Source organism: Stegostoma tigrinum, chromosome 36, assembly GCF_030684315.1.
Source record: "Stegostoma tigrinum isolate sSteTig4 chromosome 36, sSteTig4.hap1, whole genome shotgun sequence".
NCBI classification, from domain to species: Eukaryota; Metazoa; Chordata; class Chondrichthyes; order Orectolobiformes; family Stegostomatidae; genus Stegostoma; species Stegostoma tigrinum.
In genome coordinates, this window is record NC_081389.1 from 13,721,862 (window position 1) to 13,738,989 (window position 17,128).

General features: G+C 40.4%; 1 protein-coding gene across 1 annotated transcript in view; it reads right to left on the reverse strand.

Moving 5' to 3' along the window:
- Positions 1-17,128, reverse strand: part of LOC125446800 (dual oxidase 1-like) — a 116,325-nt gene that overhangs the window by 87,782 nt on the left and 11,415 nt on the right. Inside the window, exons 3-6 of the mRNA XM_048520630.2 lie at positions 15,493-15,570; positions 11,902-12,066; positions 3,784-3,971; positions 1,690-1,891 (exon numbers count right to left, since the gene is read on the reverse strand). Coding sequence (XP_048376587.1) covers positions 1,690-1,891; positions 3,784-3,971; positions 11,902-12,066; positions 15,493-15,570 — 633 coding nt within the window. The remainder of the gene's footprint in view (positions 1-1,689; positions 1,892-3,783; positions 3,972-11,901; positions 12,067-15,492; positions 15,571-17,128) is intronic.

Below are 17,128 nucleotides of genomic sequence, written 5' to 3' on the forward strand. Positions count from 1 at the left end.
CAGTGCTTGTTGAAAAATCACAGGTCATCCATTTAAAATGCATATGAGGCCAAAAACAATTCAGAATTCTCTTCCTGAGAAGGTAATGGAAAGACAGCCCCTGAATATTTTTAAAGCAGACATAGGTAGATTTGCCTTAATCAAGAGGGTAAAAGGTTATCGGGAAGTAAGTGGGAATGTGGATTTGAATATACAACCAGACCACACATGATCTTCTTGAATGTTAAACCAGGCTCATGCAGCTGAATGGCTGACTCTTTTTTTCATAGAGTTATACAATACAGAAACAGGCCCTTCAGCCTAACTTGTCCGTGCCGACTAGGTTTCCTAATCTGAACTAGTCCGAGGTGTGCATTTGGCCCATAACCCTCTAATCCTTTCCAAACCATCCACCTTCCAAATGTCTTTTAATGTTGTAATTTTACCCACCTCTATCACTTCCTCTGACAGCTCGTTCCATATTCGCATTGGCCTTTGTACAAACACATTGTCCCTCGGGTCCCTTTGACATCTTTTCCTGCTCATCTTGAACCGATGCCCCTCCAGTTATGGACTCCCCTACTCTGGGGAAAAGACCTTGGCTATTCACTTTATCTATGCTCCTCATGATTTTATAAATCCATATAAGGTCACTCCTCTGCCGCCTACATTTCAGGGAAAACCTTCTACTTTTGATAACATCCTTGTAAATCTTTACCTATCGCAGGTTGACCAGATTTCACATGTTTATATATTCTGCAACTTGATTCCCAATGGTGAAGAAGATCTTAAAGTAGCTGTTTATTTTTAAAATTTATTTGCAGGAGGTGCATGTCACTGGCTGGACTAGTATTGTCTATCCCAAATTGCCCAGAGGGCAGTTAAGAGTCAACTACATTGCTGTGGGAGTCACACATAGCTAGTTAAGGATAGCAGGTTCCTTCCTTAAAAGGCATTAGTGAACTAGATGAGTTTTTCCTGACATTAGCAAATGATTCAGTTTCATCATTAGATGCTTACCTTCAGATTTTCGTTGAATTCAAATTCCACTATCTGCAGTGACAGGATTTGAACCCAGGTATCACAATCCTTACCCAGATCTTTGGATTAATGGTCTAGCAATGCCATCATAAGGCCATCACCTCACCCTTAACAGTCCTGGAATTTCAGTCGGACCATGTCTGACAATCCCACCTCTCCCCCTCCCACATCACAGAATTAGGGAATTGCTGTGCTATAACCATTCGGTCTATTGTGTCTGCACTGCCTCGTTACATGAGCATTGTTCCTTAATGCCAATTTCCTCCTTTTCCGCATACCCTTGCACATTATTTCTATCCAAACAACGATCCTTTGAATGCCTCAATGCAACTTGTCTCCACCATACTTGCAGGAAATGTATTCCATTCTCTAACTACTCACTCAGTGAAAAGGTTTCTTCATTTCACTCCTGCTTGTTTTGCAAATCAATTTAAGCCTACACCCTCTTGTGCTTGCTCCTTTTACAAATGGGAACAGTTTCTCACTGTTTACTATAGCCAGCCCACTCATGATTTTGCTCCACAGTCTTCCCCTATGTGTAATAATCTGAAAATTAAGCTGATGTAACACTTGGTACCACATTCTGTAAAATTAATAGGAAATGCAAATAGATATCGGTCACAAACCTACGTTATTTTATCAGCCACACCTAGGAGTCAAACTAGTTACCATAAAGTCCCTGAAGTCCAGTTTGTTTGGTTACCGGGTCTGCCAGCTTCCACAAACGAATCAAGCCAGTACTTGGCCTTGGTAACAGACCGTCTAGAGAAGAATCCAAAAGCCCATCAGAAAAAGTACGCAGGGTATCACTCCAAGAATGGGATGACCCATAGATGGAGCTCCCATCAATCCACGTAGTAACATGGTTTACCTGAAATAAGGAATGAGGCAGATTTCAGTTATTGACAATAGCAACTACTCACATTTATATAGTGCCTTTAACATTAATGCCGCAAGCTGCTTCACAGGAGCATTATGAATTGAAGTGTCACATAGAGCTACATAACAAAATGTTGGGACAAAAGACCAAAGACTTGGTCAAAAAATTTTGCTTTCAAAGTATGTTTTAAAGCGCAAAACAAGATAGAGAGGTGGAGCGAGTACATTCCTGAGCTTGCAGCATAGGCAACTGAAGGCACACCATCAATGGCGGGATGATGTAGAATTGTAGACACTCAAGAGGACCAAATTAGAGGAGGACAGAGATGATAGGTTGTAGGTCTGGAAGGGTTTGTAGATATGGAGAGTACTGAAGTCTGAGAGGGATTTGAAAACAAGGAAGAACATTTTAGAATCAAGATGGTTTTGTGCTCTAATCTCTAGATGAACCCAATACCTCTGACCTAGAGGAAAGAATGCTACCAATTATGACACAGCTGAACTGTGTGCAACTAGTCGTAAGGAATTATATCCAATACCACTGCATAGTCCGGTAAGGCTGAATTTTGGTGACTAATTCAACACAAAAGATATTAATATACTGAGAAGTAAAACAAATGATAGTAACAACATAGAGTCATACAACACAGAAACCTACCTTCAGCCCAGCTCGTTCATGCCAACCAGGTTTCCCAAATTAAGCTAGTCCCATTTCTCTGTGTTTGACCCATTTCCATCTCAATCTTTCCTGTCCACGTACCTGTTCAAATGTCTTTTACGTGTTGTAATTGTACCCACATCTACCACTTCCTCTGACAGCTCATTCCATATACGCACTACCCTCTGTGTGAAACAGTTGCTGCTCAGGTCCCTTTTAAATCTTTCCCTCTCACCTTAAACCTACGCCCTCTAGTTTTGGTCTTGCCTACTCTAGAGAAAAGACCTTGACTATTCACCTTATCTATGCCTGTCATGAATTTATAAATCTCTATAATTTTAGTGTAAGACTTCAGAGTTATAACTGAAGATTAATGAAACCTGGTCCCTTTAGCATTGAAAGGGGATGACGATGTCAAGATCTTACAGACTGGTAAATAAGTCAGAACATTGCAGAGAAAGGTTGATTCATAACACGACTTCAAAGTAAACTACAATAGAAGGAGACGTGGATCAAGATCCTGGCACCTGCTCCCTAACAGCCTGTGGGTGTATCAAAAGCACGTGGAATGCAGATATTCAAAAAGGTGGCTCAGCACAACCTTCTCAAGGGCAATTAAAGATGGGCAGTAAATGCTGGCCTAGTGAGCAACACCCACATCCTATGAAAAAAAAATCATAGATAACAAAAAGGTCAAGTGAGACTGAAGAATTCATTCTTCTAAAAAGGGTATTGACAAGTGAAGATAACTGTAAGATGTGTTTTGGAGGCAAAGGTCTTATTAATTAATTAAGGTACAGTGGGATGTTGTATGCGAATGTTTTTCTTCAATAGATGGGTATGGAATGGTTAGCCAAATGCCCTTTCTCATCCCCAATTAATGTACTTTGAGTAAATGTTGCACTTTATTCATTTTTATCTTCCCTGTTTTACATTTCTAGTATATTTTTATAACTCAAACCCTCCATTCCTGGAAATGTGCTATAAATCTTTTCTGAACCCACTCAAGTTTAATAATATTCTTCCTATAACAGAGTGACCAGAACTGGACACAGTGCTCCAGAAGAAGCCTCACTAACATGCTGTACACCTTCAACATAAGATTGGGACTCAACAAGTTGGAGAAATGCAACTCCCACGTTTAATCTGTTTCCTATATATTTAAAAACTAGAAATATGTCTTATTTGTTGGTTCAATGAATATGTAGCTCTGTTGTATAATATACCTGCAATCGGGGGTTGTTGGGACTTTGTCCTGAGCTCGTTGTCCAGCGACCACGCTGGAATGGGAGCTGCACATTCCCAGTGCAGTTAGGATCAAAAGTCGGGTCTCCACAAGGAATCTGAATGTTCAGGAATTCAGCAGGACAACCGGACCCAGTTGTTTCCAAAATTTCATCAATGACATGAAACCCTGGTAGGTTGAAACAAAGTTGAAGAAAAATCATTGCAAAGGCTTTAAGGAAATGAAAAACTTGATTCCTTCAGTGAAATACATACAAATGACTCAGGAGTAGGAATCTGTTTGGTTGCAGCAGGGCAGTGGTGTTGTAAGTGTGAGTATGAAGATTTAATATGTTCAGTATTTCTGATGAAGTCATGAATATAAATGTGGGGGAGGTGATGGCCTAGTGGTATTATCACTGGATGGTTAATCCAGGGACCAGATAATACTCTGGTGACCCGGGTTCAAATCCCGCCATGGCAGATGGTGGAATGAGATTTCAATAAATATCTGGAATTAAGAGTCTAATGATGACCAACAATCCATTGTCGATTGTCAGGAAAAACCCAACTGGTTCATTAATGGTCTTTATGGAAGAAAACTGCCATCCTTACCTGGTCTGGCCTACATGTGACTCCTGATCCACAGTAATGTGGTTGTCTCTTAACTGCCCTCTGGGCAATTAGGGACAGACAATAAATACTGCCGAGCCAGTGACACCCTCATTCCATGAATGAGAAAAGGGAAAAGAAAAATTCTGTTATTTAAATATAGGAGCATACGAACTGCTAGAGAACAGAAATCCAAGATCCATAACTCACTTCCTGACAGTCTCACAAAACAGTGATAATAGAATTATTGATTAATCTTGGCAATATATCTCCATCAATAAGTCTACAACATGATCAGACATGAGCTGAGAAAAATCCTCAATCGTCAGAAGCATAGGTCCAAACTAATGTTTCTCTAATGCCTGCTACAATCACCACACATTGAATCTCAAATTATTAACATAGTAGATCCTAAATCCTCATCCTCTGATATCAGTTGAAGTGAGTTTGCATTTGAGTGAATCATTGTTAGTTTCTCCCATCATTTCCCTTGGCTTTCCCTTCCACAGATTCACCACACATTGGCTTAAATCTACTGCTGATCTTTAACAACGCAAAGTGCAAATTTAATTGTTAATGTACCTGGATGTACTGCAATACAGGCTGAAGGGGTAATTGGAGTAACAAGGAAGATTACACAAATGGACAAGAGCCTGTCTGAGTTTCCCATTCATTCACTGCCCAGGCAATCCAAAATGCCTAGCATTAGTGAATGGAAAATTGGCAAGCCAGAATGCTGTAGAGCTTGGAAATCTGAAAAAAAAAACACAGAGAATGCGGGAGAAACTTATCAGGTCTGGCATCATCTGTGAAGAGAGAATCAGAGTCAATGTTAAAAATAGTTCATGACTTCGCTGCCTTGTCGAAAAGCAGATGATAAAGAATGCTTCAACAACAAAAGCAAAGTTGCTGGAAAAGCTCAACAGGTCTGGCAGCATCTGTGAAGGAGAAAGCAGAGTTAACGTTTCGGGTCAGGTGACCCTTCCTCAGAACCTGAAGAAGGGTCACCGGACCCGAAACATTAACTCTGTTTTCTCCTTCACAGATGCTGCCAGACGTGCTGAGCTTTTGCAGCAACTGTTTTTGTTCCTGATTTACAGCATCCGCAGTTCTTTTGTTTTTTAGTTGATAAAGAATGCTTGTACAAAAAAAAGCTGGACAATAATATTTAAGCTGTAGATGTTAATATAGGGCCATACAGTCATACAGCACAGAAATAGACCCTTGAGTCAAACTCATCCATGCCAACCAAGTTTCACAAACTACACTAGTCCCGTTTGTCTGCATTTGGCCCATATCCCCATAATCTTTCTTATTCATATATCTATCCAATTGTCTTTTAAATGTTGTAAATGTGCCTGCATCTACACTTCCTTTGGCAGTTCATTTCACGCATGAACACCCTTTGTGTGAAAAAGTTGCCCCTCAAGTCCTTTTTAAGTCTTTCTCCTTTCACCTTAAAAATATACCCCTAGCTTTGAACTTCAGCATCTCAGGGAAAAGACCTTTACACCAGTGACACCCTCATCCCATGAATGAGAAAAGGGAAAAGAAAAATTCTGTTATTTAAATATAGGAGCATACGAACTGCTAGAGAACAGAAATCCAAGATCCATAACTCACTTCCATATAACTCAACACCATATCTATGCCCCTCATTATTTTATAAACCTGTCTCAAATCATTCCTCAACCTCTTACACAGAATTTAATAGGTGACATGTATTTAAAATCCTGGTTTACATAGGTTTCTGTGCCATTATCACTGAAGAGTTTATCACTGTGCACTACTGTGTAATGCAGAGCAATAGAATTCAAATCCCTATCTCTGATCAGATTTTATAGACTTGACAGAGCATGATAGATCACTGGGCCACACTATCATGAAGTTACTGTTCTATGACTGAAATGGGGTTAGCAGCTTGTGCACTAACTTTCACGCAGCAGAACTCAATGAATAAACAGCACTCCGGCAGAAACTGTCAGGAAAAGATTTTTGGACTGAAAAACGTGTGCAGAGATGAGGTAGTGTTGTCAAGCAAAGGCTAAAATGTGATTCTGTTAACAGACTGGTAACAGTGAGGGTGTGAGCATAAACGCGGCTGTGGAACATTGCTGCAGCAATTCAACAAATCCAGTAGTTTATTTAGAAAAGGAATGGGAATCAAAGCTACTGATGTGACTTTAAAAACCCCAATGATTGACCAGTGTTCTTCAGAAACTTAAACCCGCAGGTCCTGTGCAGTCAACTTTCTGTGTGGCTCTATATTACTGTGAAGGTAATGTTTAAGGGATGAAATTCATCTGGAGCATAGTGCATCACTGATTTTAATCACTCTAATATTAGTACACAAACATACAAAATAAGAGCAGGAGGAGACCATTCAGCCCTGGACCCTGCTCTGCCATTCAGTAAAGTCAGATATGATGGTGCTTCAACTTCATATTTCTGCCTATGCCTATTGATTCCCTTGCTAATCAAGAATCTGCCAACCTCTGCCTGGGTTGGGGCTTTGTGAGAATCAGTTCTCCTGGTTTTCGTGATTGGTATTTTCTCCCAGCCAACGTTACCATTCATTGGAAAATTTACCAGGTACATAACTTGCAGCTGAGTTCTGACTCGAGTGCCCAATCCTGTAAGGAATTCATAGCATGCTTAGAGACTGTTCAACCTCTATCCATGTCTGTGCATACCCTCCACATGTACCTCCTCTCAACTCTGTACGCCTAACCCCATCAAATGTGTTTGCACTTTACATCTCTTCAAGTGTTTTGTAATGTGAAGTGTTTTTGCAATTATTTAGCACATTTCAAGTAGTAAAATGTCCCAGTATGCTTTATAGTTGTGATTATTAAAAAAAAACACCTTGCACTCAATAACGCACTCGTTCACTGCCTTTTAGGAAGAGACTCCCAACAGTTCACGCCCTCCGTGTGAGAAAAATAAATTCTCTGCATCTCCATCCTAAACTGGGTGTCCTTTCATCTTAAACTTTGGCCCCTAGTTCTAGTCTCTCCCATTCGCTGAACGAAAAATTATTGTTGTGTGCTTTGGGCTGCCTAAGCTCTACGCTCTGGAATTTTCTCCCTAGAATATAGGTGCAAGGAAGTCTTGTTGCTACTTTATAAGAGTGATTTAGCCGCAGATGGAATACTGTGAGCAGTCCTGGTCACCACACTGTGGGAAGGACATAATTGCACTGGAGAAGGTGCAGAGGAAGTTCGTCATGATGTTACCTGGGATGAAAAGTCTCAGTCATGAGGAGAGGCTGGATAGACTGGGTTTGTTGTTCCTGAAGCACAGGGGGCTGAAGGGCTTAGGGTGGGGGATCTCATTGAGGCAAACAAAGTAATGAGAGGCATAGACAGAGTAGATAGTGAGAATCTTTTCCCCATGGCAGATGTGTCTAAAGACCACAGGGCATACTTTTAAGGTGAGGAGTAAGTGGTTTAGAGATCTAACAAAAAAAAATCACCCACAGTGTGGTAGAAGTATTGCCTGAGAGGGTAGTGGAGGCAGATGCTCTTGCAACATTTAAGAAGCATCTGGATGAGCATTTCAAATGCCACGGCATCATAGGCTATGGACCAAATGCATTGTCATTGGAATTCATGTAATTTGCCGTTTATTGATTGGTAGAGACCTGGTGGGCCAAAGGGCCTGTATCTACACTGCATGATCTATGAACCTTTCCACCTCTATACCTCCCTTTCCTCCTTTAAGATGTTCCTTCAAGCCTCCTTCTTTGATTAAGCTTTTGGCCACCAGTTTAGAATCACCAGAATTGTCACAATCTGCAGTTGACTGTTTGGGCCAGCATGTCAATGCTTGTTGTTTGAGCTGTCAGGTTTTGTTTTGGATAAATGTAGCAATAAAGAATACCGGGACCACTGGAAAGGTGCTAAATAAATGCAAGGGCACTTCACACCCAATGAGGTGCATCTGAACTGTTGTAAGACGGAATCACATTCGGTGGAGTTAGGTGTACAGATCTGAGAGTAAGTATATGTGGAAGGTATGCACAGACATGAATGGAGGCTGAATGGTCTCTACGCATGCTATGAGTTCCTTCCAAGATTGGGCACATGAGTCAGGAACTCCTATTATAATGTGTCCAATTCCCTTTCCAGTTGAAGTCATGAAATGTTTTGAAATTATCTTACTAAAGAACATGTTCAAGCATTTCACATGAAATAAAAGTCCTTTCAAGGGTACAGCCACTAGTTAATGGGCAAATATAGCCGTAAAATTTAAACACAGTAAATTTTTCAATGCCTTGGAAGGTAATTGGGGAAAACATACCAGCCAAGAAACCAGAACAACTGGTTGTCATACGCCAAAAGCCATGCAGAGTCAGGACCAGGGTTCAAGTACCCTTACTCCAAAGGTGTTCAATAGTGTATCTCAATGAGTTAATTTGAAAAAAAAATTAGCATGAAAATGTTGAAAATACTCTGCAGGTCAGACAGCATTCTCCAAAGTGACTGAGGTCTTTCTAGTTCAAAGAGCTCTCAGGTGTACAAACCTTATTCCATTTTGTTATTCGCCAGAGTACGCAACACTCTAGCACTGGGCCCAGATCCATGTTGGAGCCAGACACTTTCCCCAAGAAAAGACTCAATCATTGCAAACTCAGTGAAAATTGAGGTTGTCCTCAAATAACATGGTAGCTACAGTTCTGAAGGTCATCACTCTGAGCAAAGCCATGTTATAGGGGTCCCTTATTTGCGAATGTCGGCCCTACAAACACTCGTGTTTATGAACACAATCTCATACAGGAGTGTAATTTTAAAGATCTGACATACAAATATTTCCGGTAGTGACAAATAGTTCCTTTATATTGTCCCACATTGTGTTCTGACTTCCATAACAGAATCCTTTCACATTGCGCAAACTGTTTGGAAACGCATATTCCCAAACAAACCTTACGGTCCTGGAAGTCATCCATGATAATCTGACATCTTTTTAATGGAGTACATCTTTCCGCACTGCTTAGCTTTTCCTATACGCACTGTCCCTGGTTTGTAAACACCTATCCGCAAATTGAATCATATGCAAGTCAGAACATAATGCAGGACAATCTAAAGTCGTTGTTCATAAGTATAGGAAATGTTCATTGGTCAGATATTAAAATTTAGACCCCTGGATGGGACTGCATTTGTAGTATAAGCATTCGTTAATTGGGGACACCCTCTATAGTGAATAATACCAACTCCATGCTCATTACAAGTGGAGGTAATTGATCTTTGTCATTTGTGGACAATTCTTGTTACGATCCTTTATCGAACACGAAACAAGGCTCATTGACATGCAAGATTGGCCACCAGTTATGAAACTACATGTGATGAGACAAAAGGTAGTAAAACTGGAAGCAGCAAGTACAGAGACTTAGAATAGAAACAGTGTCCTCTGTAAGGTAGGATGTCAAACATCCATTAAAAACCACTCCTAACATTGTCAACAGGTCAGTGATCAATAATAGTCACACTATTAGTCACATGCATATAAGCATGCATGATTGGAATAATGGGGAGCAAAATAAAATCTGTATTATTTGAAACGGCATTAATCAAGGAATATCCGTACATGTATTATTGGAATAATGAAAAGTAAAATAATAATTATTTTGTGGACAAACCGTGTTATTTAAAATGGTACTTAAAGAGCAACTTTCACATCCTCAGGAATTCCCATACATTTTTACAGCTTGTGAAGTCATTTTCAAATGTAGATATTCAGGAATACCACAGCCTCTTCCAAATGACTGGTTCCCATAAACACCAATGAGAAAAACGACTGGATTTGTTTTAATAGTATGAGTTGAGGGATACATATTGGATGCAGTTGCTGCAGTAGTGTTTGGAGCTGGTGCTGAAAGCAATCAATTTAATTGTTTCAATCTTTAATTAAAGAAATTAAACAACACTTGCTGACATGATTTTCCTTGTGATATTAGTCTGCATTAGATAGAAATTTGTGATTTTTGTATATCGTTCTTTTACACTTCATCAGAAGAGATGGAAGTGTTTATAGTCTGAACACAGCATTGCGAATTGGCTGGAAACAACCTCGGCTTCATCCAGAGGTGAGGTCATATCCGGAGGCAATACACTAACAATGCATTGCATTTATATTGCACCTTAGAACACATCGTGAGAAGTGTAATGCGACAAAACTTGACGTAAAGCCAAAGGAGAGGAGGTTAGTACACATCACCCAATAGAGCCAAAGTGTTGTGAGCGTATGGCACCTAAAAAGTATCAGACATTCCCCCCACCCATCCCCTTCGAGTTTTTTCGAGTGTGCAAAACTTACGTGTGACTCATGTCCCACAGCAATGAGGTTCACTCTTAACTGGCTTCTGAAATAGCCTGGCAAGCAATTCACTTTAAGGGCTATTAAGTTTCGGCAATAGTGTTGGTCTGCCAATGATGTCCACATTCCAGGAATGAATGAGAAAAAAGTTCATGTGGAGATCTGTAGACCTAAGTATGGTTGTAGTACATTTTCTTTGCTGTACATCTCTAGTCACCAAGATTGGTTTCAATGTGCAATAGATTCACTCTATGCCTGTGACTGCCTGTCATTAACATAAGTTTACAAGAATGACACTTGGGCTCCTTTTACTTATTCATGGGATGAGCATGTTTCTGGCTAGGCAGCGTATGTTGCCCATCCCTAATTGCCTCAAGGCAGTGTAAGAGTCCACCACATTGCTGGGGGTCTGGAGTCACACATAGGCCGGGCCAGGTAAGGATGGCAGTTTCCTTCCCTAAAGGACATCAGTAAACCAGACGAGGTTTACCCTCAACAATCAGCAATGGATTCAGGATCATCATTAGATTTATTTTTAATTCTACCATCTGCTGTAGCGGGATTCAAACCAGGTTCCCAGAATGCTATCGGGGTCTCTGGGTCCAGTGATAATACCACTAGGCCATCGCCTCCCCTAATGCTAAACTATGAGTAGAGGTTACATAAATTAGGCCTGATTTCTCTCAAATTTAGACAATTAAGGGGTGATCTGAGCAAAGTCTTCAAGACATTAACAGGAAAAGACAAGGTAGATAAAGATAAACTATTTCTACTGGTTTGAATCGTACAGTTTGGGGGCATCGTCTGAGAATTAGGCCCACACGGTTTAGGAGAGAACCAAGGAAGCACTTCTACACATGAACAGTGGCAGATGTTTGGTGCCTTTCCAGAAATGGCAGTGGATGCTGGATCAGTTGTTCATTTTAAATCTGAGACAGGTAATTATCTGTTAAGCAAAGGTATTAAAGGATATGTGCCACAGGCAGGTATATGGAATTAGGCCACAGAGCAGCCATGGTGTCACTGACTGAAAGACGGGCTTGAAGGGTAGAATGGCTTACTTCTGTTCTTATGTTCCTATAAACTCTATTTTTACTTGACTAATCCCAACTTTGAGTTTATTTTACAATGCTCTAAAAATCTTTGAAAATGTAGGAATTTGATAGACATCCCGAGATTTTTAGCCAGCTTACCAAAGTAGACAAATAGCACAGTTCTGTTTTTGTCACATGGTATTCCCGACATTCCCTGCATTGCTACATTGCTGATGTTCCGGGGATTTGGTAACTCTGGTTCTTGTATAGCTTCCAGAACTCCGTCAGCATAATTGGCCGGTAGCAAACGTACAAAGGGTACATCTGGATAGAAAGCAGCAACACAATATGTGTTATATGACTTCAAAACACACCTCACAAACCTTTGACAAACATGATGCTAAAACATAGAGGTTGAATAGGTGGATTCGTTAGCCCATAAAAGAAAAAAGACATTGGGTGGTCTGACAGGCCAACATTAAAATTAAGAAAGCCTTCAATAGGGCACTGAAAATGTTTCCACTTTCAGCAAGACCAAAATTTGGAGACGTAAATGTAGATTGAGACACATGAAGTTCTGAATAAGGCTCAATGGGATGGAGGCTAAGATGTTTTTTCATTGATTAGAGAATCTGAAAAAAATTAGGGCACAGACTCCCGGTGAGGGTCTGATAATTGAAAACTGAATTGTTGAGAAATTTCTTCACTCAAAGTCTGTGAATCTTTGAAATTCTCAACCGTGGAAGGTGAATGTTGTACTGTTGAATACATTAATGGCTGGGATAGACAGAATTTTGGTCAGTCTGGAAATCAAGGGTCATGCAGAGTGGGTAGGAAAGTGGAGTCGTTTGACCCCAGAGTCAGTCATGGCCATAAATGAATGGTGGTGGAGCAGGCTTGATAGACCAAATGGTCTATTCCAACTCCTAATTCTGATCTTTCGTCTCTGAAATTCTTTCACTCACTTCTACCATACACCTACATTTCTCCTGTTATTGCTTCCGAAGGGTAATTGATTGATTGATTGGTCTATTGTCACATGTACTGAAGTTCTGTGAAAAGCTTTGTTTAAGAGCAGTGCAGGCAGTTCATAATAAGTAAGGGTATATACACTCAAAAAGACTTGGACAGAGTCATACAGGTTACATTGCACACGGCAGCTAAATCAAAAATATTAGCAAGATCGGCAATATTTGAGGCTAGACAGTCCATTCATCAGTCTAATAATGGCCGGGAAGAAGCTGTTCCTGAAATTGCATGGACTTCCATTGGCATAGTCAACATTTATGGGCTATGTACAGCAATGGTTTGGCCACTGTTTTCTCAAGATGGCTGACAATCAAACTGTTTGATCACATGACAAGTGTATCTTAAATGGCCAACAAGTCAGGTATGATGATCGAAACTGAAACTTCTGGTGGGCACACTACCCACTGCAACACAAGGCCTCCACCTGCTCCAACATCTTCAACAGTATTAATAAATCTAACAGGGGTCTTAGCGAAAAAGTCTTGACGCATGGAACCATTAGAGTTGGGAACGCTGTCATATGGTGAACTTGGGGAAATTGGCAAAGTTGGCTGGATGGTTGGTTTGTCATGCAGAATGATGCCAATGGAGTAGGTTCAATTCTTGTGCCATCTAAAGTTACCTTGAAGGATTTTCCTTCTCAATCTCCCCCTCACCTGAGGTGTGGTGACCCTAAGGTTAAACCACCACCTGTCATTTCTCTGTAATCAGAAAGCAGCTCCTGTGGTCTGGTAAGACATCAGGCAACTTTATCTTTAGTTGTCAAAGGGGGAAGCTACAGAGGAACATAAGGTAGAACATAAAGCATATGCTAATAGGGTGAAATGAAGTAGGGTTAGAGAAGGCTCATGTGGAACACAGGTCAGATGGGCTGAATAACCTGTTTCTGTGCTGTAAAACTCTAAGTAATTCTATCGCTAATAAGTGGTTCAATTGACATTCAGTATGTCAAAACCCTACTTCCTGCCACCTTTCTTTCCCAGCTGATTTATTCAAATGATGTCCTATTTTAAGGGAACAAACATTCTGTTTTACTTCTAAAGCAGGCGAGTCCAAAACAAAAGTCCAAAAATGTGTGTCCCTTTTATTTCCTTCTCCTCTGAAGGTATTGACTGTTTCACTTATGCAATGTCGCAAGCACCCCAGTAAGCTTCTAGTTTCTTAGCAAAGTTTGTGCCAAACATTCAGGCATGAGTCATAAAAATTCAGTGAGATCAGGCAACCTGCTTGACTGCGGCTGACTTTGTAGCCAAGCTCAAAGTTATCCTCAATGTAGCAACCACGTGAATGATTTTGGTGGGCATTGGTTCATAGATGTTAGGATTTGATATTGACCATTGCTTGCTGCTGAATTACACTCTCTTTCTTCACCTGCGTTCTACCTCAAGTCTACCTCTACCTCTACCTCTTTGGTTCATTCTCTGCTGACATTTCAACCTGAACTATTTCCTTGGCAGCTTTTTATCAGCAGTACCTTGCTTTTACATTCTCAAGGGCAGGGTGTGGAGGGAGGTTCCACGTGGAATATGGGAACTAAACTCACACTGTTGGTGTCAATCTGAACCACAAACTAACCAGCTTGAGCTAACCGATGCCTCTCGGAGGACTACCAGGGCCAATACTGTGATGAAACAGGTTCCCGGTGAATTGGCCGTCAGTCTTACATCACACCCAATCTTCCTTCCAGAGAAATTCACAGTACAATGAGCGCACATTCTTTTTGAAGATTTACTTCCCACTCTCACTATCACTTTTATTTGCACTTCAAGCGGAAGTACCAACCTTGGCAATATTTTCCAGAGGAAAGTCAAAACTGGCCTGGTGAAATTAGGCTGCTGATCACTATGAGTTTGCTTTGAGCTGTTGGCTATTCTCACTCCCTCTAACCCAATGAAAGCACTCTCCGTTGATGTCAGCAGATTCAGCAAAAATAACAAGTTGGGACTCTTCCTCATCTATGTGGTTTAGTGGTTTGGAAACATAGGAGGTTACAGAATGCCATTCAGCCTTTTGAGCCTTCTCCACAACTTGCTAATTTCATGACCGAACTGAGCATGCTATCAGCTCCACTTTGCTGTCTTCCCCTTCATAACTCTGGGCTCACTTGTCTATTAAAAAAGCTACCTACTGCTTATCCCCAAAGCATTGAAATGGCTGCATTATTGAGTGATGCTGCACAGAAGACCATTCAGCCCATTGCGCTGTGTCAGCAATTCTATTTACCAGTCAGTACCAAACCATTCAATGATTGCATAAATACTGGCAGTGGCAGACAAAAAACATTGACTCTCAGGGTGGGTCACAATGGATCATAGAATCCCTACAGTGTGGAAACAGGCCATTCAGCCCACCAAATTCACACTAACAATCTGAAGAGCATCCCATCCAGACCTATCCATCTACCCTATCTCTATAACCCTGCACTTCCCATGGCCAATCCACCTAGCCTGCACACCTTTGGACTGTGGGAGGAAACCCAGGCAATCATAGAGAGAATGTGTAAACTCCACACAGACAATCACCCAAAGCTGGTATTGAACCTGGGACCCTGGTGCTGTGAGTCAGCAATGCAAACCAGTGAACCACATTACTTCATATTTTTACTTTGATGTAAGAAATCCTTAATTTCACAGTCGTTTTTGAAGATAACAGCTATTTGAAGAGGCTGAATGCACTCAGCATTTCCCTCTGGTAAATTTGAGTAAAAGAAAAATCCCTTACCTACAGTACCCCTGCTGTGATGTGCTAGATTATTATACCATCCATCATATCGTTGAACTTCCCAGTTCAATGCTGCACCTAAAATGGAACAGAAATTGTATGAACAAGGTTGAAAAGATCTTATTTAATAATACATTGCTTAGGTTAATCATAGAATCTATCCATGTCCTCTTTAAAACTTTCCAGTAATCTAGCCTTCTCAAGGTAGAGAATTCCAGACATTCAATGTCCTTTGGGAGGAAAAATAAAAATCATCTTATCTTGTAACTATGTCTCCTAGACTGAGACTCCTCCAGTAGTCGAAACATCTTCTCCACATCTACTCAGTCAAACTCCCTTAAAATATTGTATAGTTCAGCTCCCAACACCCCACCTCCCATTCTTCAAAACTCTAATGAATAAAGATCTAACCTGGTTAGCCATTCTTGATAACTCAACATCTTCAATACAGGATTGAGCCTAATCAATCTCCTTTGAACTGCTCCAATATCTGTTAAAGCCATTTTAAGTACAGGGACCAAAACTATACATTGTACTCCAGGCATGACCTCACCCACAGCCTGTACACTTTCCTATTTTTAAACTACTGTACCTGAGCAAAAAAGGCAAAATTCAAATTATAATTATATTTATAATTACTTGTTGCACCTGTATGCTAACTTTTTGTGTTTCATGGACAAGAATTTCCAGATCTCTCAGTTCTGGACTTTTTTGGAGGCTGTCTCTATTTAAATAATAAACTACCTTTTGATTCTTCTGACCAAAGTACATGGCCTCATACTTACTTACATTAAACTCCATCTGCTACATTTTTGCCCACTCACTCAATCTAACTGTATCCCTTGCAGATTCCTTATGTCCTCATCACAACATGCTCTCATGCCTATTTTTGTATCACAGCAAATTTAGATAGTTTATTCCTTGACCCCTCTTCCAAATCATTGCTATAGATAGTAACTAATTGAGGCCCAGGACTGATCCTTGTGGGATGCCACTAATTATGTCTTTCCACACTGACATCCTAATCCTGACTCTCTGTTTTCTGTGAGCTAACTAATCCTCAATCTTTGTTAATATATTACTTCCAATATTGTGAGATCCCATCTTGTGCATTAACCTTTTATGTAGCATTTTATTGAATGTCTTCTCGACATCCAAAGACACTGTGTTCATCAGTTTCCTTTTTTTAATTCTTCTTGTTATATCCTCAAAACGTTCTAGCAAATTTATCAAACATGAATTCTCTCTTAGAAAACCATGCTGACTTTGTTCCATTAACTTAAGCTTTTCTAAATGTTCTGCTAATACTTAGTCCTTAATAATGGGCCTCTAGCATTTTCTGAATCACATATGCTTGGCTAATGGTCCAACAGTTTCCTGCTTTCTGTCTCCCTCATTCTTCAACAAGGACATTAAATTAATGGATTTCCAATCCACTGGAAGCCTTCCTAAATCCAGTGAGCTCTGGAGTATTTTGATTAATGCGTCCACTATGTCTCCTTCCTGCAGAGATTTTGTCTTCAACACATAAGCTGCAGCTCACTGGCAATCAATGCAATGAAGGTAGATCCTAGGAACATCAACTGATCTGAACCAACTAGTTTTAACCAAATAATAGCAATGAAAATCAGGGCCA